Here is a 15,000-nt window from a genome sequence, read left to right as displayed (position 1 = left end):
ATTACACACATCACACACACACACACACACACACACACACACACACACACACACACACATATATATATATATATATATATATATATATATATATATATATATATATCTATCTCGGTATTGGTTAACTGCCAGGTTGACTGTATTTTTTCCACTGTATTTTCGTCTGTGTATTATCTGCCAATATGTCGTGTGTGTGTGTGTGTGTGTGTGTGTGTGGTGTGTGTGTGTGTGTGTTAAAGTTACCTTGGTATCGCATTTTCTCTCTAACTTCAAAAGGACTGAAAGTCAGACGCTTTACAAAGGTAGACCGTTTACAGATATGCATGGAAGGAAATGGTCTGTCTGTCTGTTCGTCTTTGTCATGTTTACCTTGTTGCATTTCCTGCCATAGAGTTGCAAGGATTTCAACTGGGACATGGTGCAAAGTTAGACTGTCATGCTCGGAGGCGCATGGCAAGGAATTCCATGTCTGTCATGCTTGTATTATCGTCTACTAAACCATTTGAGGAATTTAAATCAAACACGGTACGCAGGTCAACCATATGTCTATGGATGTGCTTGAAAGGAGATCGTCATCCTTTCATTGTTTTAGTTGTCACATTGACCTTCTCGTTTCAGCTCCTGCAAGTTGAAAGGTATTGGAGTTTAATTTGGCACAAAGATATACGTACCTATATTTCTGTTTGTCCTTCATTGTGTCTGTCACTGTCACCTTTTCATTGCAACTTCTCTTGCATGGCCGAAGGAGTTTATTTTTCTGTCTGCCCAGGTATCTTAGAAGTCACTCCACTCCATAGCTCCGTTGCTGAGATTCCAGTGTCTTCCCCAACTTTATTTTTAAAGAAACAAAAAACGTAAAGCCAATATTGATGTATTGGCATTGTATATAGCATTATATATATGAAGACCGTCTTTTATTCACACTTTCCTTGTAGTAGCAGCTTAAACAATGTTTACTAAAGGGATTACAATTAAACCCTTCACATAAGGATATAAACGACTTGTGAAATTATGGGGTTCGATACTTCGTAAAATTTGGACAGCACTTTAAATTTGAGCATTTCTTTGAACTCCGTATTTAACACAATCTTCATTCATGAAGCCCTTCCAAATGGTGCAAAGGTTACTTTGTTACTCTTTTGTACCGCCTCTTCATGCTGAGAATATCTGCCAACGGGACTTTCGTGTTTCACAAACACATGCACGAAGACATTTTCGGGAAATATTTTGTTAGAACCAAAATGATGTATTAAACGTTTCTCTCGTCGGTCGCATTGTTGGTAGAGTTACAGAGAAAAGTTGACCGGAGGCCGGTGGGAGACGTCTAATTCTTCAGAGCTACTTTCAGAAACCTTATTTGAATGCTGACCTTAATTTTCTCAAAATATTTAGCTTACATAAATGGAAGTTTTCTTCATCGTTAAAAATCATAGACACTTATTTTAACTTTAAGCGCGCAATTTTAACTTTAGGCGCGCATTTTTTTTCCCATGGCAGTTCTAATTTAATATACAGAGTCAAATCTTTTTGGTTGTTTAAGACGCTATTCCGCCCCAAATTCTTTTAGAGGCTGAAGGTTACGGTACTCCGCAATGAGGTCTGAGAATGAATGTTTAAATATTGGGATAAATAGGATTCTTCGCCTGTTTACTCCATTCAGGCTATATTGATATAAATGGATCATCGTTAGGCAATATAAAACAGCACATAATGCATACTAAGCGCCTCAGTGGCGTGGTTGATATGGTGTTTGCTTCCCACCTCGGTGGTCGCGGGTTCTCTTCTCGGCCATTCCATTGAGGAGTGAGAGATGTGTATTTCTGGTGATAGAAGTTCACTCTCGGCGTGGTTCGGAAGTCACGTAAAGCCGTTGGTCCCGTTGCTGAATAACCACTGGTTCCATGCAACGTAAAAACACCAGATAAACAAATAATGCATACTAATATGCGGTAGCAATACGCGAAAGCCGCCTTTTTCACAATACCCTGACTTTGGCTGGATCCATGAGAAACTGATTGCTCATTCTTCATTGGGGAAAAAAAATGAATAGGTGGTAGAAGCAAATTGGAATCGCTATAAAATTGTTATAAAAATAACGAAGCATTTTGGAAAAGGGCTATAGTTAATGCAGCTTTCTGCTTGCATTATAATTTTTTTGTATTTTTCAGTAAGTCAGATCTCCATTGACCTCTTACTCCTTCCCAAGGAACACAATAATCTTTGGAAGCTTGAATTCCAAGTCAAAGGTTCCTCTGGACTTCTTTCCATTTGAATAGATTCCATCTTCTGAATGATGATAGGTAATGTCAGTTTGTATCACGGCCTCTGATGAAGCAACGGCTGTCCTGCAAAGATAGTATAGTATGTAGGCTACTAGTTTTAGGAGTGCTGGCACTAAAGGAACCGTTAGAACTTGATTGCCGAGGTAGAGATGGTAGGAAGATGGGCTCTGTAGGCGGTGGTGTACCTGTGACCAGCGCCTCAGCGGCGTGATCGGTATGTTCTTGGCCTGCCACCTCCTTGGCTGCAAGTTCGATTCTCGGGCATCCCATTGAGGTGTGAGACGGCTCTGGTGTGAGAGATGTGTATTTCTGGTGATGGAAGTTCACTCTCGACGTGGTTCGGCAGTCACGTAAACGTCGTTGGTCCCGTTGCTGAAAAACCACTGGTGCCATGCAACGTCAAAACACCTTACAAACAAACATGATTGACCATTGTGGAAAAATAGACGACGACGTAACGAATGACAAAGGTTCCAGGTAGGTGCTCAGAGGAAACACGTTGAAGCAAGTGGCATTGACGTCATCGTTTCTGCTGATGTAGGGAAGCCGTATGAGTAATGCACATGCTTCTGACACCATCAGGGGACGTATTTTTATTGTTGTGAAAAGAGAGCTGTGAGTCAGAAATAATAGCAAGTATCGCGTTATATTATATATTAGTACTATTGATGTAAACTCTGTCATGGATGAGTTCAATGGTGAGTCATCTTCTAATGAATTACTTCTGACAGTTTGCTTCGTTCATCCTCATACCTCACAGGCAACACCACTGCAGATCCCTCTTTTTAAAGGGAGGCAGGACAGGACCTTCACTGCGGTTTTGGGGAACGAATACCTGCAACAAGATTATTATCGCTAACACACTGTACTAACTTATTTTCTGGCCAACAATCATGTCGCCCTCATAAACTGAGGACACTAAAGGGTTCGCCCAGTGGAACATTTGCAGTTCAGTAGGTCTGCGTTTTAATTACACACACACACACACACACGTACGTTGTCAGTTGCTTTAAAAAGAGCGAAAGGGATCAATAATTATTGAACTTAACCCCCATGACCTTAGTTCCGTAGTGGTGTAGTTCCGTCAATGCACTTCGCACGGTGTACTGTAGGCATTATTTAAGGTCTTTTGCAGCCTCTCTCTGGCTCCCTAGCTGCAGCCCCCTTTCATTCCTTTTACTGTACCTCCGATGGTATCCTCTTTCTTCCTTATTACTCCCCCCCCCCCCCCCCCCCCCCCCACCCCCCCCCCCCCCCCCCCCCCCCCCCCCCTCGTCTAACGGTTGTTTCATAGCGCAACTGCGACGCTTTCCTTCTGTTGGGCCTTTCAAACTTTTCTGTTGTCAATTTCAGTTTCAGCGGAAATTAACCTCACAGTCCCAGTGCTTGGCCTTCGACATAAATTCTGTATTCTAAATTCTGAAAACTCCGGAACATAAAGGTTTTGTCAGCTTCAGTTCCTATTTCTCTTACGGAAGTTGAAGTTCCTCATTCACAAGTATTTCCAGAATCAAGATTTTCCAGTTGAAAAAAATTATTTATATATATATATATATATATATATATATATATATATATATATATATATATATATATATATATATATAGTAGCGAAGACACACACACACACACACACACACACACATATATATATATATATATATATATATATATATATATATATATATGATGTATGTATGTATGTATGTATGTATGTATGTATGTATGTATGTATGTATGTATGTATGTATGTATGTATGTTACCGTTAATGTCCAAATTTCAGTTAATCTGCAGATTACCTAGTTAATGCCTAAGTTAACTGCATCTTTTAGTTAATGTATACAGTATAGGTAAATTGAAATGGTTTGTGTACTTTAACTAGTTGATGAGTAAACTATCTAGTGAATGTTTATATTAACTAATGTTCACTCGGTAAAGCTTAAATCTAACTTCAGTACACAAAAATTGTCCATTAAACCTTAACTAGTTAATGACGAAATATAAGAGATCACATATTATTGGAGTTAAAATGAATACCAAAATTCAATTTTACTAATTAAAAGTTTCTATTTAAAATACAAGGATGAAATAGAAGAGATCATTTTATTATTTTAATTTTAATTTTCTATTCAATAGTCAAGGATACAATTTAAGAGATCATTTATTTTTGCAGCTAAAATAGATGTAAACAATAAATTTAACTGATTAAAACTTTCTATTTAATAGTCAAGGATGCAATATAAGAAATCATTTGTTATTGCAGCCAAGCGACTGGTGACACTTAGATTTACACAGCATATTACTTGATTTTGCATCTTCCTTCAGCAAAATACTGTAGTTTTTTTTTTTTTTTTTTTTTTTTTTTTTTTTTTTTTTTTTTTTTTTTTTTTTTTTGCGTATTAGCCTGTGCTGACATCCTCGCCTCCAGGAGCAACGTCGACGTATAAGGCAGCCCTATAATTCAAAGAGAACGAAGTTACACTGGTGGCTTGATATGTTTATTTTTCTGAAATTAACAGTCCTCTCCCCGTTACTATCATCACTAGCTAGATGGTTTGAAATACCCTTTTCTTTCGAACTCTACCGACAAGGTTCAGTTATTGTTGATGTTAACTATACTCTGTTTTTTTCTATCTTTCCATCCACCTGTGGTGTTTGCGCATGGTAACACTGCGTCCTGGGCTTTAAATAATATCCTATTTCGAATATTAGCGGTGTAATTCGCATACAGTAAATTATTAAAACCCTTTTCAGTTGCAGATGTATACCCAGATTTCCTTTTATGTATACCCAGATTTCCTTTTATGTATACCCAGATTTCCTTTTATTTACCTAAAACTTACACATAGCGTAACTATTTAAAGCCCGGGACGCAGTGTTACCATGCGCGACCACCAAGGCGGATGGACAGATGGAAAAAAACACAGTATAGGTAATGTTGACATTAACGAGTTTTGAACATTAACGGTACCACAAACATATACACAAATGGGTAGCAGGGTCATTCAATGTCACCCTAGATAATAAGAATTCATGAGGCCTATGCAACTTAGAATAAAAGTTATCGGGGTAAAATCAGCGAAGAAAACGAGAACAGTAGATGTCACACAATATTAACACGGATCACTTGAATATATTCAAGTTTATGTTTCATAAAGGTAAAATTGCTGGTCCAGGAGCCATTTAAATGAAAACTCTCCGTGAAATCGAGTTAATTTACCTTTGACTTTGTGGATATTTCATAATCAAAATTGGAGGACAAACGAAATTGTAAAAGTTAAACTACTGTTTATGAAGAGAATGTAATTCAGCTTCGCGAAGGCAAGGCTGTTGTACCGCTGTTTTGTAGATCATCTGTGAACAAAATAAACCTTGTCAATTTTTCTTTTCCACAGCGCAAGTTATACATCTTAAAATGTTCTGTTGTTCATTTGCTTCAACTCACGAATGAAACGAAATTGTTCAGTTTAACTAAGATAGAAATACATGAGTAAAAGTTAATATCTCTCTCTCTCTCTCTCTCTCTCTCTCTCTCTCTCTCTCTTCTCTCTCTCTCAGTGACAAATTAGAGATAGATTCATTGCAAAGGAACGCTAACAACTGCATGTTTGTTATACTTTCTCCCGCATAGACAAAGACTAGATGTAAGCGGAACTGTAGCGCCTCAGCGGCGTGGTTGGTATGGTATTAGCGTCCCACGTCGGTGGTCGCGGGTTCGATTCTCGGCCATTCCATCGAGGAGTAAGAGATGTGTATTTCTGGTGATAGAAGTTCACTCTCGACGTGGTTCGGAAGTCACGTCAAGCCGTTGGTCCCGTTGCTGAATAACCCACTGGTTCCATGCAACGTAAAAGCACCATACAAACAAACAAAAACAAAATAAGCGGAACTGTAATTGTCACTGTGCTCGTTAACGAAAACTCCTGTGTCACAGGTGTCGCAGTAACACCTGCGGAAGCTCTATTTATCTATTTTTTTTCTATTTGTTCCGCGTTTCTGTGGTTGGTTGTGTCGGCGGACACTGGCCGTAGTAGAGGAAGGATAATGACGTGACAACGAAGCTCGTCCTGCAGGGTGTCCTGCCATTATCAACACACATCCGATAGCGTGACGGTGGACGCGTTGGCTCTTTCAAATGCGGCGTCCTCAATTTTGATCTAAGTGGAAGGAAATATTGTACCTCGCGCCATCTTCTCGTTCTTCTATTTCTTTTGTTTTATTATATATTTTTTTTTTTTACATAAAATCGTCAACACTTGTCTAACCTTCATCCTGACTCTCGTTATCACTTGAGAATGCAATGTATGTTTAATATTCATATTTTATCAAGTTCATTTTTTATTCCTTCATGAAATACACAGTTATCTGTTTGCATAAATCGGGAATTACATATTGCGGCGTCTTGCTATGACAAAGAAATGTCTGATTTCTCTGGTGCAAAGTTGTTATCTTCAGGGGAAGATTTGAATTTAATGCTGGTTTAAAATAACGTCTATTTAGTAGATTTGAAAGTACAGTGTGGCTGTGCGACTGCTGAAGATCCTGAAACTTGATACTGGGCATATTAATAAAATGTGAAATAGACCACGTTTATCCTGAGGCTGTACAGATGATGTCGTAGAGACACTCGTGGCTCTGCCTATAAATGCACATAGAACGGCATCTTTGACCTGGAAAAAGGGTAACTTCGCTTCTGAAATTTGAGAGGTAGGTAGACAACAAATAAGGTTAAGTTTACCGAGTATTTTTCCTTGGCACTTATTCGAATTCTAAATTGGTATGTGGTTACACACTGCAGAGAAGCATTAACGCAATTCACACTTCGAATTGTTACAAAGGTTTGAAAAGCTCTTGAATGCTTCGTACCCAGGAAAAAATGACTGTGGTTGCGCTTTAGATGAGGTTTCAAAGGTGAGCTGATTTCAGACCGAGGTTGAATACAACATGATGAGAATGTGCCACAAGAAAGTGTTTAGCTCCATACTTCAGCATGTAACCAAATTTGCACACTATAAATAGTTTAATGGTTTTGTAGTTCCTTTCATAATTCACATTGCTAATAAAGTGAGAATGAGTTAGATATTCATCTCGTAGATTTTGAAAGTGGGCTGTTACTCAGTTGATCTTATTAAATGATCGTGGACCAGAGGATAAGTGACCAAAAATCCAGTTTATAGCTTCAGCAAATGTGGGGGAGCCTTATTGAGGCTATGTAATATCCATATCAGAATTCGTTTCACAATTTTCCTCTTTCTTACCTAATTTGAAAGTTTCATGGTGAGTATACAACAGGAATCCAAAAAGGACATAGAAAAATTGGTGGTATGGCCGACACTACTTCGCAACATCCCACACATTTGGTTTTATGAAATACTAACAAAATCAGTCGAGGAGCCGCTAAGGTTAGAGTGGATTTAACACTCAAGTATTTTAGAGTTTTCAAGCCATATTTCAACCTGATTGGTCATCGTTAGCGTGTGTGCGCCACGGGCCCTTCCTTAACGTATGATTTTTTACATCTGTTTTGACAGCGATGACAAATGATTAGGAGGTTTGTATGTTTTGACGGTTGAGTTTTCTGCTAACTGACCCTTGGATGTGACGGCTGTAATTTCGCACTCAACCTCATTACACCGCTTGCTGAGCAGAGTATTTCAGTTTACATAGTGCTGCAAATAACTTTGATCGTGATAAACCATTCTCAAGGACAGTAGTCTTTGTCACAGGAACAGACCATATAACAAAGGTTCAAGAACACTATGCGTTGAACACCATTATACTAAGTCTAGGGTTGATAATCACATTTATACTGCACAACGCTTGGAAAATCAGAAATAATACACCAAATTTAATAGTGTGTGAGGAACCTCTTTAGTAACTAAGTCAGCAGCACTGAAATTATTTTTAACATGTATGGATTCTTATCAACTGTCTTGGGTGTCTTGGACACCTAACTTCAGTTGTTCGATTCAAAGGCCATCAAAAGTCTGTAATGGTTTCCTGGAAGTATAGAATGAGATTATTTACAAAGGAGCCTTAAGATAAACCCTTTAATATCTTTGTACAATATGGAAACTATACTCTGTTCTTTTCCAGCTGTCCATCCGCCTGTGGTGTTTTTGCATGGTAACACTGCGTCCCGGGCTTTAAATAGTTACGCTAAGTGTAAGGTTTAGGTAAATAAAAGATATCTGGGTGTACATTTGCAACTGAAAAGTGTTTAATAATTTACTGTATGCGAATTACACAGTTAATATTCGAAATAGGATATTATTATGATTGTTGAATGTAAGCTGAATGTAACTCTAAAACCCGGGACACAGTGTTACCATACACAAACACCACAGGCGGATGGACAGATGAAAAAAAAAAAAAAGAGTATAGTAGAGATTGATTAGCAATGTGTTGCACTCCACTTTCGTTTGGAACAGCCAAGGTATTACAAAATTGACCCCATCACGAAAATATTTTTTGCAGCAAAAAAAAAAAAAAAAAAAAAAAAAAATAAAATAAGATAAATTAGCATATAGTACATTTATTTAGGAAAGAGCCGTTGACGCCTCTTAACTTAAAGAACACTACTAAGAACAGTCTGGGATCATTAATTATTAATCTGTTCAAGATTGTTTGGGTCCTTCATTAAAAAGGGGTGGGTGGGTGGCCTGATAGGTACGCTACGGCCCAGGAATTAGAATTTTAGCTTAGTCTACCAAATATGAGCTGTAAAGTTTTGTATCTTTTCGCCAAATCTGTAAAGGATTTTATTCACGGTAACTAGCAGCATAAGTTAAACTACGTAGTTCATCTGGGAATGATATAATCCATACGTTAAGCGTTGTCTGTTTATCACGTCTTCCTAAAACTTCAAACCATGAACTCGGACCTCTATTTTTTCTTGTAATAGAGACAACTACTCTATGCAAAAGTATAATATTCCTTCATAGGTTGCTGTTGAGCATTTGCTTAGGTCTCCAGGCCTTTAGCAGGGCAGTACATACAAACACTGCGGTTTCCCCTCCAGTCAGCTAGACAGTCGATTAGTTGATTTAATGATATGTCTGCACTTATTTTATTTGTTGTACTGGGAGGTTACTTATTAGTGTACTGAGCACTACCCTCTTTAGTTGTGGTATTGGGAGATCGCTAATTAATGTGAAATACTCTGTTTTTATCATTTGTCCCTATGGGGCATCTTTCTTGGGGATTTATTCCTGGGAATTTATTCACACACTGAAATTCCTTCATTGTAGCACATGACCCTGGGAACCGATTGAAATAGGGTCCATTTTCTGCTACGGACAATAGAAAGATTGCAGGATTCCTGAGCAGTCAGGCGTGCTAACTTTTAAAATATTAGCCATATTAATTTTGGTCTTAGCATAGTGAAGTTTTCATTGATTATAACACACACACACCTTCCGTCGTTTCCTGAACGAATGGACCCATCAAAGTTTTCGGGATATCCAGTGGGGAATTTATGTTCCAAGTTGTCATTTTTAACTCGTGTTACAATTTGAGAGAGAGAGAGAGAGAGAGAGAGAGAGAGAGAGAGAGAGAGAGAGGGGGGGGGGAGGTGCGACTGAATTTGGTGCCCATGTCTGCACAAGTTGCGTATGGCAGCATGCGTGCGTGAACAATTTTTATTATTAGAGGAAGTTCACCATAAAAAGTGTTTGTGGAATATATATATATATATATATATATATATAGTATATATATATATATATATATGATATTGTATTTTGTTTGCATTGTTTTAGAAAGTATTGTACAGAAATTTGCTTTAGTTGAGACTGCCAGTTTATCGGCTAAGATCCTGCCATGAACGAAAATAGACGTGACCCAGTAGATACCTCCTCTCTCTCTCTCTCCTCTCCTCTCTCTCTCATCTCTCTCCTCTCTCTCTATCTCTCTCTCTCTCTCTCTCTTCTCTCTCTCTCTCTCTCCTCTCTCTACTGCTATGTAAGTGTTATCCACATCCTTGAAATGCTCGTAGTGACTCTTTCCACCAACTTATTGTAACTTAAGGGATCATAGACTTAATTTACTAATAGTCTTTTATTTATATTTTAGTTTCAAACATAAATACACTTTATTTCTCCATATATATATATATAGATATATATATATATATATATATATATATATATATATATATATATAATATGAAATTTACATGTATATTTTATCATTTTTAAACTGACCTTAATTGTTTTGTTTTTTGCAGATTTATCGAAAAATAGGTTTAGCGAAATTCCTAATGAAGTGACCGAGTACACGTCGTTGGAGCAACTGAATTTGTACCAGAATGTGATCAAGCATCTCTCCGAGTCTGTGATAGCCCTCCAGTCGCTTACGCACCTCATTCTCAGGTAAGAGGGGACCACACAGAGAGGACCTTATACCACGCTTTCTATCACAGTTAGGCCTGGAAGTTGCCTTAAAAAAAAGAAACGGAACAAAAAGTTGGGTTTGAAATTCTTGGTGAACCTTTGGATACTTTTTATAGACTTCTCATTCTGAAGTCATAAGCGCTTGGTGACAAACGTCATTCTGAAGTCATAAGCGCTTGGTGACAAACGTTTTAGTGTGTGAGTTAGATTAGTAAGAGGATCATCAAAAGTCTTAATGAGTCAGCTGTCAAAAACCCTGGGACTTGGTTGTCATGTAGGGAGGATTCGGGTGCGTTTCATTCAAAGTCAGCGAGGTAAGAAAGTGAACGAATTAAAACTTCCTGTGTCATTATAGCGAAGTATGAATAAATGAAATAGTCGAGACTTCTTCAGTGTCGAACCTCGAGATGTTCTACAGCAAGGAACAGGGACTCTTGAAAGACTTGGAAGTGAGAGAGAGTAGACGGGGTGTTAGGGAGAAGAAAGAGGAAAAAAAGGAGGGGGCTTAGAGAGACAGAGAAGAGCGGATGTTTGAGAGAGAGAGAGAGAGAGAGACAGTGATAGTTGGAGAGAGAAAGTGAGCGTAAGAAAAAGGAGCGAGAGAGAGAGTAGAGGGGGTACTAGGTAGGAGAAAGATGGAAAGAGAGAGAGAGAGAGAGAGAGAGAGAGAGAGAGAGAGAGAGAGGCTCAAGTTTATCTATTTTCATTCAGAGTTATCCCAAGCAGAGCTGGGTCGGTCAGCTAGTAATTAAGAATGCTGTGAGTTTTCAATTTCCAATCGAAGTGTCGAATAAGTACAATCCGGAAGGTAGGTAAGTCTGTTATGCTGCGGTCTATGATCAACGGTAAAAGTTTTTGGACTTATGAAATGCCATTTCCATTATTATTATTATTATAAATAATGTATGATTTCTTTGTTGACAGCCGAAACCAACTGTCGGTAGTGCCTGGGTGTGTGTGCGCGCTGAGTGCCCTGCGGGTGTTGGACCTGTCCGGAAACCGCCTGGTCAGCCTTCCGGAAGAGGTGGGCCAGCTTCAGAACCTGATGGATCTCGACGCCTCTTACAACCAGTTGGCCCACCTCCCCCCAGCCCTAGGCGAACTAGATAACCTCAGGAGGCTCAACCTTAGACGAAACCTCCTCCAGACACTCCCGCCAGGTAGGTGTAGCGTAGCGTGTTTTGAGGAAGGTTTCGGAAAGGTTACCCTCAACTGATCTGGCTCTCTTTCCTTCGTTCGTGTGGTCAGTGAAAAACCTTGTGAAGGTGGAGGTCGATGCGAAGGTATTCTCTCTCTCTCTCTCTCTCTCTCTCTCTCTCTCTCTCTCTCTCTCTCTCTCTCTCTCTCTCTCTCTCTCTCAACTGTAGTCAGCTATACCAAAGTCTTATGTCATCTTATTTTAAGTGTTTACAGGTAAGATAAATTAAAACTAAATAAAAGAAGGAAAATATGCAGTTAATTTTCTTGGAGTGCTCAGGCTTGAAGAGAGTTTGCTGATTTTATTATTATAATTATTATTTATCTTGGCGGGGATGGCCTGTCCATGGTTTGTTAATAAAGTTGTCAACGATAACTCTCCATGCCTCCGCCTGTTATAAATATGTAGGCGTATTTTTCTTCCACACTCCAGACTACGGAAAATTCTTTATATCCTTCTCGCATCAAATTCCATAAAGGTGACTATGTAAAGCAAAAAATCATATTGCATGTCAGCTAGTCTTGGTGTTGAGGTATCCTAAATATTGCATAGATGACCTGCCGGAGGTAGTATTGGTTTCTCCAAAACCCTATATAACTTGATGAACTGGCATCTGTCTTAATTCACGTCCGTATTATCCTCGTTCTTAATTCAAGTTTTCCTCCCATTCTTCTCTGGTACTTCGTTTGCGACCTTTTCCTCCTTTTCTTCTCGTATCTCATGCTACAGCATTTATTCCTGATTATTTTAGAAAGTAAGATTCTTCAACATACATTTTCCTTTATTCTGTTTGCATGATTTTCCCGTGAGGGGCTGTTGTCTCGATACCAGTTACCCTGATCTTGACAATCCTGGTGTTAGTAAAGGAGCTTCTTCCTTGGCTTACTCCTCTGAAATACAGAGGGATTCATATTTTAAATTTGTCTCTCACTGGAAACTGTATACAAACCAACTTTATTTTTTCTGTAAATGCGACATGTCTCCACTCTTCATTTCTGATGTATCCATATTGAAAGCTATGGATACATCATCTGTCATTCCATAGCGAATGATTTTCTTCGCAATGCTGTACACTACATTCCTCTGTTGTTTCCTGCCCCTCCCCCCCCCCCCCTTCCCCCCCCATACACATATAAATTTATGCATGTATTAGTGTGTGTGTATCCATATGGTGTACAAAGTATGTGTGTGTGTGTGTTATATATATATATATTATATATATATATATATATATATCTATATATATATAGATATATACATCATCTGTCATTCCATAGCGAATGATTTTCTTCGCAATGCTGTACACTACATTCCTCTGTTGTTTCCTGCCCCTCCCCCCCCATACACATATAAATTATGCATGTATTAGTGTGTGTGTATCCTTATAGTGTACAAAGTGTATGTGTGTGTGTGTGTGTGATATATATATATATATATATATATATATATATATATATATATATATATATATATATATATATATGTGTGTGTACAAAGTAAATCTGACAATAACTGCCGTGTGATTGATCTGAAGCCATTATCTTTTTGCTGGACTTCATTCATTCATTCACTTTGTGTAACCGAAATCTCTTTGCCACTAATTCTGAATTGATTGGAAAATTGCACCAATAGGTACGATGGACGTAGTTAAAAGAAGTATTTTCCAACCGAAAATCTGACATACAGTATGTAATTGCAGATTAGTGATGTATTTAGGGTTAAGGTTCGTTTATTGTTTTTTTTTTATTTTTTTTTATTTTAGAGCAATCGTCAAATCTCTCCTACTTACGATTGATGTAAAGAGTGTCCTGCTGACTTCTTTTGGTATGCAACATACTTTACGTCTGTTCAAGCAAAAAGATATTGTTTATTACCATAGGACGATTTTGTTTCATACCAAAAAGACTTTCGTTGTTGTTTTCCCCCATGACACTATAGATTTGGTCAGGGTGAGGCATCGTCGGTTGGAGTACCTAATTGATTCATCCTCTCTCTCTCTCCTCTCTCTCTCTCTCTCTCTCTCTCCTCTCTCCTCTCTTTCATCTCTCTCTCTCTCTCTCTCTCTCTCTCTCTTACTAAAAACGTAACCTGAAAAACTTGTGGATGATTTAGTCTCCTATAATTTTAGCGCGTGTAATATTTCTTAATGATACATAGGCTCAAACTGTACGATAGTCAATCTGTCTGCCATAAAAACTTTTATTTGCCATAGAAGGGCGTTCAAGTCGTTTTAGAATCCGATGCCTTATACTTCGCGAGATGGAAGCTACCCGAAAGTAATTCATTGAAAGAAAGGAACGCTGATGTTTCCGGGTAACTCGGATAGATGATACAAATTAGTTTTCGGAGTCTGATGCTCTTGTCCCATCCATTATGGTTTCTTCTTGGTGACGATGTGTTCAGTTTGCATTAAATGCGCAACTCCTTTGTTACTTTGATAGGTCGCCATATTTGCTTGTGCAACAGAAACCATAACCATTCGTTTAGAACGTCCGATAAAGGGGGAAACAAAGAAGGGCCGATGATGGAAAAGGAATAGCGACTCCGCCATGCCTACGCATCGTCACCATTACCATTCTCTCTCTCTCTCTCTCTCTCTCTCTCTCGTTTATTTCTTTCGGTATTTGCTAATAAGGACTTCCTGGTTTGGTTTCTTTTTGACTAAGCAGTTGTCTCATTATATTATTATTATTATTATTATTATTATTATTATTATTATTATTATTATTATTATTATTATTATTTTATACCATTCGATCTCGCAGGATAAAAATTTTAGAATATTTTCCCTTGTCTTAAAAACTACGTTACTAAGAAAATACTGGTCTTCAGAATACGGTATTTGTGCCAGAGTTATTGCAGGAATCTATTTCGTTTTTAGGTCACGGATTCATTCGAAAGGTTAACTATTAATTATGTTCGATACTTAGTTTAAGGGACAAAATGCTGTAGAACGTTTGATGGTTCCAGGTCACAATTTTTTAGGACACTTGATGGTTCCAGGTCACACTTTTCTTAGACATTTAATAAATTCCAAGTCATAGTTTTCAAGAATCTTGGTAGTTTCAGGGCCCAAGTTTTCCAGGACGTTTGATAGTTTCAAGGTCACAGTCTTCTTGGCTATTT

The 15,000-nt window shown here is 38.2% G+C and overlaps 1 protein-coding gene across 5 annotated transcripts in view; it reads left to right on the top strand.

Annotated features, from left to right (window-relative positions):
- Positions 1-15,000, top strand: part of LOC135196163 (DISP complex protein LRCH3-like) — a 333,559-nt gene that overhangs the window by 244,736 nt on the left and 73,823 nt on the right. For all 5 annotated transcript variants that reach the window (XM_064222740.1, XM_064222738.1, XM_064222739.1 and 2 more), the window contains exons 2-3: positions 10,511-10,655; positions 11,601-11,836. In XM_064222740.1, the coding sequence (XP_064078810.1) occupies positions 10,511-10,655; positions 11,601-11,836 (381 nt within the window). The remainder of the gene's footprint in view (positions 1-10,510; positions 10,656-11,600; positions 11,837-15,000) is intronic.

This window comes from Macrobrachium nipponense, chromosome 17 (genome assembly GCF_015104395.2).
Source record: "Macrobrachium nipponense isolate FS-2020 chromosome 17, ASM1510439v2, whole genome shotgun sequence".
NCBI lineage: Eukaryota > Metazoa > Arthropoda > Malacostraca > Decapoda > Palaemonidae > Macrobrachium > Macrobrachium nipponense.
This window is presented reverse-complemented; position numbering and strand designations above follow the sequence as displayed.